General features: G+C 52.4%; 1 protein-coding gene across 1 annotated transcript; it reads right to left on the bottom strand.

The window, feature by feature from the left end:
* Positions 1 to 3,777: 3,777 nt before the first annotated feature.
* On the bottom strand, positions 3,778 to 5,283 carry LOC141042910 (uncharacterized). The gene has a single exon (XM_073511824.1). It carries the CDS (start codon positions 5,281 to 5,283, stop codon positions 4,060 to 4,062), a length of 1,224 nt encoding a protein of 407 aa, XP_073367925.1. The 3' UTR covers positions 3,778 to 4,059.
* Positions 5,284 to 13,368: the final 8,085 nt, after the last annotated feature.

Here is a 13,368-nt window from a genome sequence, read left to right as displayed (position 1 = left end):
AGAGTTCAAATCAAGGGTAAAAGTGTTTGGGAAAGTAGATACGTTGTAGACGTATCAAAGACCTGTTACTCGAGGTGACCATGGAGGAAGGCGTTGGAGACGTTCATCTGGTGCACCGGCCAAGCACGGGAGACCGCAAGGTGGAGAACCGTGCGTATCGTGCCGGCTTGACGACCGGAGCGATGTCGTCAGTGAAGTCGATGCCAGCACGCTGTCGGAAGCCACGAACGACCCAACGCGCTTTATAGCGATCAAGGGTACCATCAGGACGGAGCTTGTGTTTAAAGACCCACTTCCCAGTAATCACGTTGGCGTGCCAGGGACGGGGAACAAGCTGCCACGTCCGGTTGCGCAACAGGGCGTGAAACTCCTCTTGCATCGCAACCATCCAGAGCGGGTCACGAAGAGCGGCTCGAACGGAGGATGGCAATGGCGACGGCTCAGAGGTGGACGCCGCATGGACGTAGTCATCCAGGTGTAGCGCGAACTCGGGCAAAAACGCCCGTACGAGCGCGGGTGACCGGACCGCCCACAGGCGCGAGGAGGCCGGGGGCGCCGAGGGGGCCGCGGGGGCCGGGGGTGCCAGCGCCGCGGCTGGAGGAGGCGCCGCATACGGGGGGCGCGCCTCAAAGCCAGGGCCGGCGTGCGAACCTCCCGAAAGAGGCATCGAGGCTCCCGTGTCACCAGTGGCGGGAGGAACAACTCGGGGTACCTACTGAAACGAAAACACATGCTCATCAAAGTAAACGTGCCGGGAGGTGAACACACGGTAGGAGACGGGATCATAGCACCAATATCCCTTGGAGTTAGAGGGGTAGTCGATGAAGATGCAAGCGACAGATCGAGGTGCAAGCTTGTGAGAAGTAGTGTCAGCAGTGTTGGGATAGCAAAGACACCCAAAAATACGCAAGTCGTCATAAGACGGGGGCGTACCAAAGAGAAGATGGTGAGGTGCGTAGTTCCACTGTGGGCGGCAAGGTCGAATGTTAAGAAGAAGTGATGCAGTGGCGAGTGCGTCCGGCCAGAAACGAGGCGACATGTTGGCATGAAACAGGAGCGTGCGAACGCAGTCATTCAGAGTGCGAAGGACGCGTTCGGCTCGACCGTTTAGCTGTGAGGTGTACGGGCATGTGAGGCGGAAAACTGTGCTGGGTAGGCCGGATGGCCCGCCGGAAAAAACTGTTGGCCTGCTGACAACCCCCACCAGTACCCGGGAGACCCGTACACGGGCGGAGCCCCGTACGTAGGATTCCCGTACGTGGGAACGGGCGCGTCGAACGCCCCGCGCAACAACAAGGGGTCGACGGGTAGAGTCGGCGCCGGCGACGGGGCGACGACGGACTGGCCGGAGAGCGCCGGCGGTGGGGCGGCGACGTACGCCAGCGGGGGCAGCGGAGCCGAGCCGGGCGGCAAGTCGGGACGGGCTGGCGGGGCGATGCCGGACGTGCCGTAGGTAGCGGCCGCCCCGTACAGCGGCGGAGCCGCGCCAGAGGGCGCCGGCGACGGGACGGCAGAGGCGGCGGCAGACGGGTCGGTGGACGCCAGCAGGGCTGGCGGCCGGCCGGAGTGGCGCGTGCAGGGGGGTCCGGGCTGGCGGGCGGCCGGAGTGGCGAGTGGGTGCTGACAAGGCGAGCAGTGCGAGCCGCATGCAGGCGATGCAAGCGGCGTGCGGCATGCAGGCGATGCAAGGGGCGGGCGACGTGCGGGCGAAGCAAGCGACGGCTCGGGTCGGGCGGGCGGGCGAGAGGCAGCAGCGGCTCGGGGCGGGCGGGCGATGCGAGAGACAACAGCGGGTGGAGCAGCTACGGCGGGGAAAAGCGGCTCGGGTCGGCGGGCGATGCAAGAGACAGCAGCGGATGGAGCAGCTACGGCGGGGAAAAGCGGCAGCAACGGCTCGGGTCGGGGCAGCCGCAGGTGGCGGCTGGCGCGATTGGAAGATCGTGGGCGGCAGCGCCAGAAGATGTAAAGCGGCGGCGGCGGGTCGCGACAGGAGGGCGCGGGCTGCGGCGGCTTGGAGCGGCGGCGGCGGGTCGCGACAGGAGGGCGCGGGCTGCGGCGGCGGCGGCGGAGCAGAAGCGATGAAAGAAACCTAAAAAACCAATACCATGTAGAATATGTGAATTGCAGATGAGTTGTTCTACGTGCATAGACACATATATATGATGTACAGAGGTGGGCCACGGACCTCGACTCTACAAGAAACTAAAAGGCGGACCCAGTATACAATATGCACACAACACATATACTCAACAGTGTGAAAAGACAACAACAGGCCGGAGCAGCACGATGACGATGACAAACAGGCCAACGCCGGTAGCTCTACCTCGTTCACGCGGGCCTGCAACGATGATAGGGTCGAGACTGTCCGGTGTGAGGGCCGTAGACCTCACCTCGGACGGCTTCGGCGGTGACCAAGGCTCTCGCAACGAGGAGTATATTTAGGTTTTTAAAGATGATTTCAGGGTCTTTTGCTATGTAATGTTTTTGGAATGTTAACGAAAATGCGGTGTCCCTTTTTTATCTGGTGAGTCCGGTTCTGGCTATCTGCGTCAGAGTTGCCGTAGGCCCGACCAGAAGAAGGGATTTGACTTTACATCTGGTGTTGCCTTTTGGTCTTTCTTTTTCTTCTTGTGTTTTTATTTTGGGGAGTGTTCGTCATCTGTGCAGCATGTTCATCGAGCTTGAAACATACAGCACTACCGAGCAACGTATACTACTACTAGGGCCAAACGAAATTGAAGTCCCACAAGCAGGGCTTGTGCGGCTGTGCTCACGAGCAAACTGCAAAAACAAATGACTTCCGCATGATAATTCTCGATTATGCTGAAACTCCGAGATAAACTTGCATCAATTTGCATGAACTGTGAAGAATAAATTGGCAAAACGGTATTAAGCATGACTTGCTAAGTGATAAAGTAACAGTCAACCAAGATGTAAGCACATGGAGAACTGATTATAATTCCCTTCAGCGCCTAGATATCACCAATATGTAACTCATTTTTCACTAGCAACTTTTTTAAGCGATGACTAAAACAATTGTTTTCTCACTAAAACAAACCCAGAAAAGTATTACAAAAACACAAAAGAAACAAAACAGAAAGGCCAGAGTTTCAGCCAATTCCTTGTTTGGGAATCATTGAGAACTTCATGTAAACTATCAATCCAGTCAATAATAAGAGTCTGAAGCTTGCTAGTTCCAGGGTAAGCACTGGCAATTCACGGATGATCCTAGTTCCAGGAGGATTACCATCAGAAGAACCTACACATCAGCGTGGGCTAGTTTTACCAATCTATTGAATTTGGAACCTACATCATTCGGGTTTGATTTACTCTGTTTATTAGATGAAATTATACTTCCTACCTATCAATACACACCAAGGCTTTTGTGTATTCATGAATAAAATAAGATGAAATTAAATGACATGTCTGACAAGAACACCAAAGAGCCTGTGGAACACAAATTGCATGGAGATTTTTCGGTTGTACACCTGCAAAACTGCCATTTCTGGTACCAGCAACATCACCACTGCACAGGAAAGCACTAAAGTAACCTGAACAGATGGCAGGCAACATGAGAGCTAACAATATCCACGAGCACCCAAAAATAGCTTGCAGCAACATGCACAGAGTCATCAGAAACTGAATGGGAATTTCCAGTTGCAACAACTAGAACCTGCAATGTCTACTACTGATGCGAGACAGCAGCATCACATTTGTGCTCCAAGAATATACAAGAACATGAAAACTGCTGACAAGAAGCCAAATATAGGAAGTAACGCAAGATTGCATTGCATTGGAGCCTTATATGCAGATCGAACCTGAACTGAATTGAAAGTGGCTAGAGTATATATGTAGGAGGGTGGTAAATATCCCTCCCCTACTACCACTACCAGTGTTACCATCTCACAACACCAAATGCAGCAGGACAGATACAATCTCAGCACCACGTACCCATCAAGTTCGAGGAGGAAACAACAGAGTAGCATGCAATGTACTATGCAAGTAGTCAGTAATAAGCCTCAAGAGCAAAAACAATCACCAGCCGGTCGCATGGTCGCGTCAATGGAGCCACCAAGTGGGAGGAGCCTTGTCGGACCTCGCCGGGCGACGATCCACCGGAGGCCAGGGCTGGACGGCCCCCTGCTCCCCCTGCAATGAGTACTTGCCCATGTCGATGAAGGAGTACGACCTCCTGTTGTCCACTGTCGGCTCGGGGTCGGGGATGAAGCGGTCATCCGGGAAGTAGATCGTGGAGCCCTCGAACCCCTGGAACTGCGCGACCTCGATGGATCTGGAGCAGCCTTGTCCCAGGAACAGCATCTGGCCATCCAACTCGCTCACACTCAGCCAGGTACCAGTGGGGGGCACGTCGTCGGCCACCTGCGGCAGGGCCTGGTACTTGAAGACCCGGAACCTAGTAGTCCCTTGGTTGTTGTAGATATACCTGAGGACCATGTGCAGGACACCCCTGGAGTCCACGAGGTACCGAGCTATCTTGGCATTGCCTTGAAGATCGTCTGCGTAGCCGTCGCGCTGCAGCATGTCGCAGTCGTAGCGCCTCATGACATACTGGTTCTCGTCCCCGGCGAACGTTGGAACGTACATGACGATTTTCTCGTCCGCGGTGACGAAGAAGAAGGCGCCGCCGGCAAACTTGACGTCTTGCGGCGGCCGGCTCATCCACACGTCATCGGACTCGGACGTGATCCAGTTGGGTAACCCCTCTCGCCAGAAGGCGGCGCACCACTTGGAGCAGACGAGAACGATGGCACCGATCATGTAGCCATTGGGACCAGGAGACGTCGGCGAGGATGTGAACGTGGCGGCGCGCAAGACCAAGGGGACATTCCCGGCACCGTCAGGGATGGTGAGACCCCCAGGGAGGGGGATGCGCTGCCCGAAGTAGAGGTTGTAGAGAGCGTACTGCGTGGGGCGCGTGTCAAGCGCGAGGACGAGCCAGCCTCCATCACAGGAGCCGCAGAAGCGCGCGTTGCGGACGTCGCGCGGGAGGCCGAGGGGGTAGCTCATGCTGTCGATGGCGCAGAAGAGGGAAGGCTCCTCGGTGTTGGGGAAGACGAGCCACGGGAGCACGGGCGGCAGAGGCGGCAGAAGGGGGAGCTGCGGGGGGCGCCCCTGACCCCGCCCGCACAAGGCACGGCGCCAGTGTGGGCTGACAAGGGACATGCGGAGACGGTCGAGGCGGAAGGGGAGGTAGGCGGCGACGCGGAGGAGGATGTTGTCGGGGGCGTCCTCCCATACGTTGGACGCCGGCTCCACCTCCATGGCCGCCGATCCGCCCACGGGAGGGAGGGAGGGAGGTTACGCCTAGCTAGGCCGATGAGGTATATCTCTCTCTCTCTCTCTCCCCTTGTGTAGTGTGCGCCGAGAAAGGTTTCGTTGCGGCAGTTGCGTCGGCGTCGAGAATATATAGGCAGGGCAGCAGCGGCCTGCGGCACCGAGATGGTGCGTTTGCCACCGCGCCTTGCCGTTCCCGTTGCGACGCTCTTCGGGGCGCCTCCGCTTCAAGAACAGTGGGCCCGGACTCCGGCGCTTGCTGCGACGCGTGAGACGGCGCCGCCATAGCGGGGTGCCAGCCAGGCGTTCGGCAAAATGTCGGCGCATATTTTTCTTTGTAAAGCATAAAAGATTTTATTTCTTAGATGATCGATAGGTCATTTACAGGAGTTTGAGAAATAAAATCAGGGATCATATATTTCCAAAACACGGAACATTTTTCGTTAAAAAATTCTTCGCTAACACGTAAACAACTTCATTTGCTTCTCGGAGATAATGAGCATATGATATCTTTGAAAGATCCAGGGCCAGCTCCTTGCATTCGAGCACTATTGCCCGGCAGAATCCACATGGTCGTCTCCCTGCTGAATTGAAATGTTGGTGTGGAATAGCAGTATGCGGTGATCTATTTTTCGAGCTACTTCAATGACAGCACTATATTGGCCAATGAATGAAGTTTGAGCTAGATAGGTGCACCCATTAGAGGGGAAACTAAGTTTTTTCTTAGCATAACCGGTTTCTATCGGTTAGTCGCGAATCATAGCGCAGAGATTCGTGTGTACATTCTTCATATTTATCATGTAAACATATCTCCCCATTTTATGTTGTTCGGTATACCAACTTTCTATAAGTAGACCCATACGAGGCACGCACATCCATCAGACTCGGCTCTGCCGTCCCTTCCTCTCTTTGATCGTTGCCGTCACCTCGCAGTGCTGCCTCTGCATGCGACGAACCCTAGGTGCTGCAGTATGGCCACTTGGTGTCAGTTGGCGTCACTGACCAGGCTCCATCTCCACCTTGTGGTCGCCGGTGTCGTCGGCCAGCTCCACCCACACAAACTCGTGCTCGCCTCCCACCTCGATGCCCACATCTAAGTTTGAGGTTTCCGGCTATGGCGCAATAATGACACACAAGTATAGGGGATCACAACAATCTTCGAGAATAGTATTTCACTCAAAATTATTGATTCGACACAAGGGGAACCAAAGAATATTTGCAAGCCTTAGCAGTTGAGTTGTCAATTTAACCACACCTGAGAAGTTATTTCCTTGCAAAAAATTATTAATAGTACAATAATATGGTAGTTTTGATAATAGTAGTAACGATAATAGTAGTAACAGTAGCAGTTTTTAGCAATTGGAACAACATCAGCAGTAGTGATTGAAGTAAAGACAATATTATGAAAAGCGTAGGCATGGAGTAGCGATAGATATTTGGATGACACTCATCATGTAACAGATACAACCTAGAGCGATACACAATAGCTCCAATTCATCAATCATATGCAGGTATGTATTCTCTATATAGTCATACATGATTGCAATAAAAATTTGCATGACATCTTTTGTCCTACCATCCCGTGGCAGCGAGGTCCTAATAAAAATCTAAGGGTAATTAAGGCGCTCCTTTTAATGTAGAACCGAAACAAAATATTAGCATATAGTGAATACATGAACTCCTCAAGTTACAGTCATCCCCGGAGAGTATCTCAATTGTTATCACCTTGGGGTCTAAGGTTCAGAACAATAACAAGTACATATAACTTATAGATAAGATCAAGAACTCAAATATATTCGTGAAAACATAATATGTTCATACCTGAAATTTGGCACTCGGGCCCTATTGACAAGCATTAGGCATAGCAAAATTATATCAACATCAATCTCATAACATAGTGAATACTAGGGATCAAGCCGTAACAAATTGACTCGATTCGACGAATCTCATCCATCTGCATCTACCTCTAGTATGCCTATGATGAAATTATTCACTCCTGGTGGTGAGCATCATGAGGTTGTTGATGAAGAGGGGTTGCTGATGACGACAATGATGATTTGCCCTCTCCGTAGCCCCAAACGGACTCCAGATCAGGCCTCCCGACGAAGAACATGAGGTGGAGGCGGATCCATATTGTAAAACGCGATGAAACATTCTCTCTGTTTTTTTGCTTGGAAAGACGATACTTATGGACTTGGAGATAGGGCAAACGGAGGCCGAAGGGCCTCACAAGCTCAGGGGGCGCCGGGGGGGGGGGGGGGGGGGGGCGCCACCAGGGCTTCTAGCTTCTCGGTGGGCCTCCTGTAGTAGATCTTTGCGCCAATATTTTTTATATATTTCAAGACAATTTTCTATAATTTCTGTCCAATTCTGAGAACTTTTTATTTCTACACAAAAAACACACCAAGGTAGTTTTGCTCAAAACAACATTAGACCGGGTTAGTTTCATTCAAATCATGCAAGTTAGAGTCCAAAGCAAGAGCAAAAGTGTTTGAAAAAGTCGATACGTTGGAGACGTATCAACTCTCAAGCTTAACTCATTGCTTGTCCTCAAGCAATTCAATTGACAACTAAAAGTGACACGAAAAACTTTGACAAACTATTTTGTTTCTGTTGCCGTATATAAACTTAACTAGTAACCAAGATTCCAGCCAAGATCATGAACTAACCACATATATGATAATGCTTAGGATTCACATTTATTCATATCAATGGCATAATCAACCAGTAAGCAATAGTAATATATCTCAAATTTTATAAAAGGGTTTGCCCCTGATGAGCTCACCTATTACAGGTAGGGTCAAGGACCCATCATTTGGGACCCACATAGGGCCCATCACCACTATGGGTAGGTCCGTGGACCATACCAGCATTCGGATGCATACATCAAGGATCCACTTGGATGGCTCGACGACATCGGACGACCACCCGCCACTCGGCTGACGAACCACCACTCGGACCAAGGAGGAAAGCAGGCGGCGTGGGAGCTGCAACGGTCGAGGAATCCTAAGTCATCCATTAAACAGAGTCAAGGCATCCGTTACCTGTAACTGCCATAGTAGAGGCTCATTATACCTATAACTGATGCATTCAGTGTCATTTAATGCCCAGGTGACATGGAGGACGTGGGGCTGCGGTTCACTCTAGATAAGCCGCACCCCCTCCATAATCGGGCATGAGCAACCTTTGTAACCATACCCATCAAATCAAAACAAGCCTCCGGGCACGAGACGTAGGGTTGTTACCTCCACCGAGAGGGGCCTAAACTCGTTAAACACCGAGTGTCACACCTGCGCCATAGCTAGGCTCTGCCCCTTCTTCGTACCCCTAGTACTCATTATCAAGATCGTAACCCCGATAGTTGGCGCCCATCGTGGGGATAGGCGTCTAACAAAGTTTCACGGCATAGGTGGATTTCGTCATCATCATGTCAGTCGGCGGCAAAATGTTTCGGGGCACTCTCCTTCATCGCCGACGACTCAGCGTGGCTTCACGAGGCCCCCTTAGACGTGGAAGCGCTGCCCGTCCGTGGCGCGACGCATTTCCGTGCATCATCCTATGGAGTCCTTCTCCGGCAGCCCGCGGCTCCGTAGCGAATGGCCGCTCGCCCTTCCATCGCGTGCCACCACAAGCGTTCAGGGCGCTCGCGACTGCAGTGCTGGATTAAGCACGTTGTGGACATCCAGGCCGCGGGGGAGCATGTGGTGGCTCTAGAATATGGCGAGTCCGCCCTCGACCTCTCCGACGGATCACTCGGTGATTCCTCTAAGGAGTCCGAGTGCGAAAGTGTTGAGTCGACCGCCAAAATTCTCATGGCGGACAACTTCGAGCACCGCGCGCCACCGGGGTACACGGATGCCCGGGACGGCCGCGCGGGTGCGTCACACGGCAATGCTGATGACGGTGCCTCGGGCCATGAGCTGTATGCGCCTCAGGCTCTCAGACGGGAGTAGCGAGACGAGCTTCGCCACAGGAACGAACAACTCCTGAACACTCCCATCACCGGAACGACCCCTGAGGCGTTGGCCATGGAGTCGACTGGCCTGGCCACCATGGACGAGTGTGATCGCCTCAAATGGCTTCAGAGGGAGCTGGACGACCGTGAGCGCCGTCAACCCAGTTCCTGTCGGCACAAGCGCCGGCTCTTCTCAAGTGACCAGCCTCGTAAGTATCAAGTCCTCAGTACTCCGCTACAAAATCTGGCAGCTGCCACTCGGATCCCGGATTCCATCCAGCCCTCCGGTTCCGCGGCCGGAGAGGGGATTCGGCAGATCCAGGCACTCCTGAAGACGGCGCTGTCGCAAAATGCGGCGGTGTCCCGGTCTAGAGACCATATCCACAGCGTATCAGTGCGCGCAGAGACCGTTCAGTGGCTCATAGCCCGCTCGGCTCCAGCAGGCAGGCGTCGAGCCACATCCTCCTCAAGAGATCACTACGAAGATCAGAGGCGCGATCGAGTTGCGTCGCCCCAGCTTCACGACGACTACGATCGTGCCCTGATGCCTACACCGCGAGATGGCGCGTACGGGCGCCAGCCCTACGATGACAGATGGACACACAGCGGCAGTCATAGGCCGAGTCCCACTCATCACACGAGGGACACCCGAGACCCGCAATTCAATGTGAGATCCGTTCTTGCTCAGAACCTGGTCGACAATTGCCGGGCCTTGCGAGAAGGCCAAGATCCCGACGTTCCGAGTGGTTCCGTACCATTGGGTCCCAAGTGCTTCAGCCGTTATATACGGGCAACAGAGATTCCCAGCAACTTCAGGTTGGCCATGGGGATTAGCAAGTTCACTGGCAAGTCCAAGCCAGAGATCTAGCTGGAAGATTACCGAGTGGCGGTACAGATCGGCGGTGGCAACAACAATGTGGCCATGAAGCACCTACCGATGATGCTCGAGGTCTCCGCTCGGGCTTGGCTGATGCAGCTCCAGCCGGGTAGCATATTCTGTTGGGATGATTTGGCGAGAGTGTTCGTCAAAACTTTTGAAGGCACTTACAAGAGACCAGGTGGTTTGGCCGAGTTGCAGCACTGTGTACAGAGGCAGAACGAGACTCTCCGTGAGTTCATTCAGTGGTGGACCACTTTGCACAATATGGTGGAGAACGTCACCTAGCACCAGGCGATCGGCGCCTTAAAGGCCGGAGTCAGATACCATGAGCTGAACATGAAGTTCGGTCGAACTAAGACCCTGACTCTCAATCGGGCTATGGAGATAGCCAATCTGTACGCCAACGGTGAAGAGGAAGACCGACTGAGAAGTGGCAAAAGCCGAGCAGGCGATGCTCATCAGTCGGACAACAACAAGGGCAAGAAGCACAAATGAAGGCTGAAGCTGGAGGGAGCGCTGAGGTCGCGGCCCCGGCCGGCCAAGGCAAAATCAAAGGCTCCCAAAAGCAAAAGAAAGACTGGAAGGGGAAGAAGCAGGTCGCCTTGAAGAGTGACATCCTCGATCAACCCTGCCAGATCCATACGAAGAAAGACGAGGAGGGAAATTTAATTTTGTCCAAGCATACCACTCGGGAGTGTCGACTCCTGAAGCAAGAGATCCGCAAGATTCCTCTGGGGACAAGGATGAAGACGATTATGACAGAGGCAAATGTACTTCCGGGTACCCCAACGTCGAGAAAGTCTTGATGATCTTCGCCGAAGCTGAAAGCAAGAGTTGCCTCAAAGTTATTAACCGAGAGGTCAACATGGCGGTTCCGACAGTCACCAAGTACCTCGACTGGGCCAAGACGCCAGTGACCTTCAATTAGTTAGACCAGTTAGCCCACATTCTGACCCTTGGGCGGCATGCTTTGGTGGTTGACTCGGCCATTGGAGGGGTTCGGGGCAGCGGACTCAACATTATATATGCTGACACACTGGAGGCTATGGGCATTCCGATGTCGCGACTCAGCAAGAGCAAATATGCAGTTCCACAGTGTAATCCCCTGGAAGAAGGCCAAATCACTCGGAAAGATCGCTCTCGATGTCGTATTCGGCAAAGAGAAGAGCTTCTGGAAGGAACGGCTGACTTTCGAAGTGGTAGACTTCCGGAGTGCTTACCACGCTATCCTGGGTAGGCCTTCCTACGCACGTTTCATGGCCCGTCCATGTTATGTGTATCTTAAGCTTAAGATGCCAGGGCCGAAAGGCGTGATCACTATCACGGGCCATCGGAAGTTGGCCGAAGAATGTCTCCAGAAGGGCTCTCAGATCGCCGACGAGCATATGGCAATGGTCGAGTTGCACTACAAAAAGATACACTTCCATGATGATACATGTTTGTCACAGTAGGTCACATTTTCTGTCATGCATGTACATCCATGACAATTTTATGACAGAATCAAGATAGTCATACCTGTGCTATCGTAGAAGTGTTCCATGACATTACCAAAATTATCATCACGGAAGTGTCCACTTCCATGACGATAAATGGCGCGTCATCGAAGTGCTTTCGTCAAGGGTAACCGACACGTGGCGTCCACCGTAACGGGTCTCCATTAAGCTATCGGGTCCGGTTTTGGATCCGATAACCCGCTAATAGCCACGACCAATAGCGATTTTCCACGTGTAAAATTCTCATTGGCCGACGAAACCACGTGTCAGCTCCGCGTTGGCACAGATGTCACTCATCCAATGGGCGAGATGCGCCTATGATATGTTGACACATGGACCGCCCGAAAAGTGGCCTATAAAAATTAAATGGGCCGGCCCAACTAAAGGCCCACAAGATTTTGCAGACTATAATGGGTCGGCCCAGCTAAAGGCCAACAAGATTTTGCAGACCATAATGGGCCGGCCCAGCTAAAGGCCCACAAGATTTTGCAGACCATAATGGGTCGGCCCAGCTAAAGGCCCACAAGATTTTGAAGACACTAGTGGGCCGGCTCGTTAATAGGCTGCCATGTTTTGGGCCAAATGCCGGCCCATATTTGATCCGGTCCATTAACAGCTTGCCACATTCTGGGCCTAATAAGGGCCCATATGAGATCCGGCCCGTTAATAGCCTACCATGTTCTGGGCCATATTACGACCCATATCAGATCCGGCCCTTTAAGAGCCTTTGGGCTAAATTATGGCCCATTTCAGATTCGGCCCGTCAACTGGACGTCGTGCTTTTGGGCCCACTTGAGGCCCGGTTAGGATTTCTGTTTGCTAAAGGCCCATTTAGTAATATTGCCTGACATTCGTTTCGGCCTGTTAAAGGTCCGTTGAACATTTCGGCCTGTTAAAAGCCCGTCATATAGTTAGGCCTAACTATGGCCGGCTTTGCATCCGGCCTGCTCATAGCCGATAATCTGATTGGGCCAAACAAGGACCGAGACAATTTTGGCCTGTTAACAGCACGTTATGTGATTGGCACAATCATGGGACGAGGTCTATTTCGGCCCGTTGTCGGCCCGTGAGTTGTTCGGCACGTTTCAGGCCCAACCTACTTTTCAGCCTACTAAAAGCCCATTGAATTTTCTTGCGAAAATAGGGCCGCCGGTTTACTCGGCCTATTAAAGGCCCGATACTACTAGTGGGCCAGTTTACATTTAGGCCTGTTAATGGACCCAGATGACTGGGCCCATGATGCGGCCCATACATAGTGATTTGCATGACGACCCGATTGTGTACCGTAATTTTACGGTTTGGACGGTATAATTTTCTGGAGCGAAGACAGGATATATATACAGTAAAATAACTATAGCATCATGAATAAGAAAAAACCTAGACTATACAATAAAGAAATTACAGCATATTACATCCACTGGGCATCAAAGTTCGCCACTATGATAATAAAGCACAAGCAGACAGCAAATTACAAACACTAGGCATCAAAGATCGCCACCAGTGCAAATAAACACGCCGACAAAATAATATACAAAACCAACAACACTTCAATAGAGTTCAAGAAAGGTTAGCCCTGCTCGGGAGCTGCAGCGCAAGCAGCTGAGCAAGCTGATGAGACTGCGCTTGTTTGACGCTTATATCCTCCTCACCCTGAAAGAGAAACAAGCAGACATATGACATGTTTTGCACATATAAGTATCAGTGCTAACAATTCATCACATTTCTTATTGGCGAATAAAGTGACA

Source organism: Aegilops tauschii, chromosome 3 (assembly GCF_002575655.3).
Source record: "Aegilops tauschii subsp. strangulata cultivar AL8/78 chromosome 3, Aet v6.0, whole genome shotgun sequence".
Lineage (NCBI taxonomy): Eukaryota > Viridiplantae > Streptophyta > Magnoliopsida > Poales > Poaceae > Aegilops > Aegilops tauschii.
This window is presented reverse-complemented; position numbering and strand designations above follow the sequence as displayed.

What these genes read in the sequence shown, in the direction of transcription:
- LOC141042910 (XM_073511824.1), bottom strand. Translation starts at nt 5,283, where the DNA reads ATGGAGGTGGAGCCGGCGTCCAACGTATGGGAGGACGCCCCCGACAAC.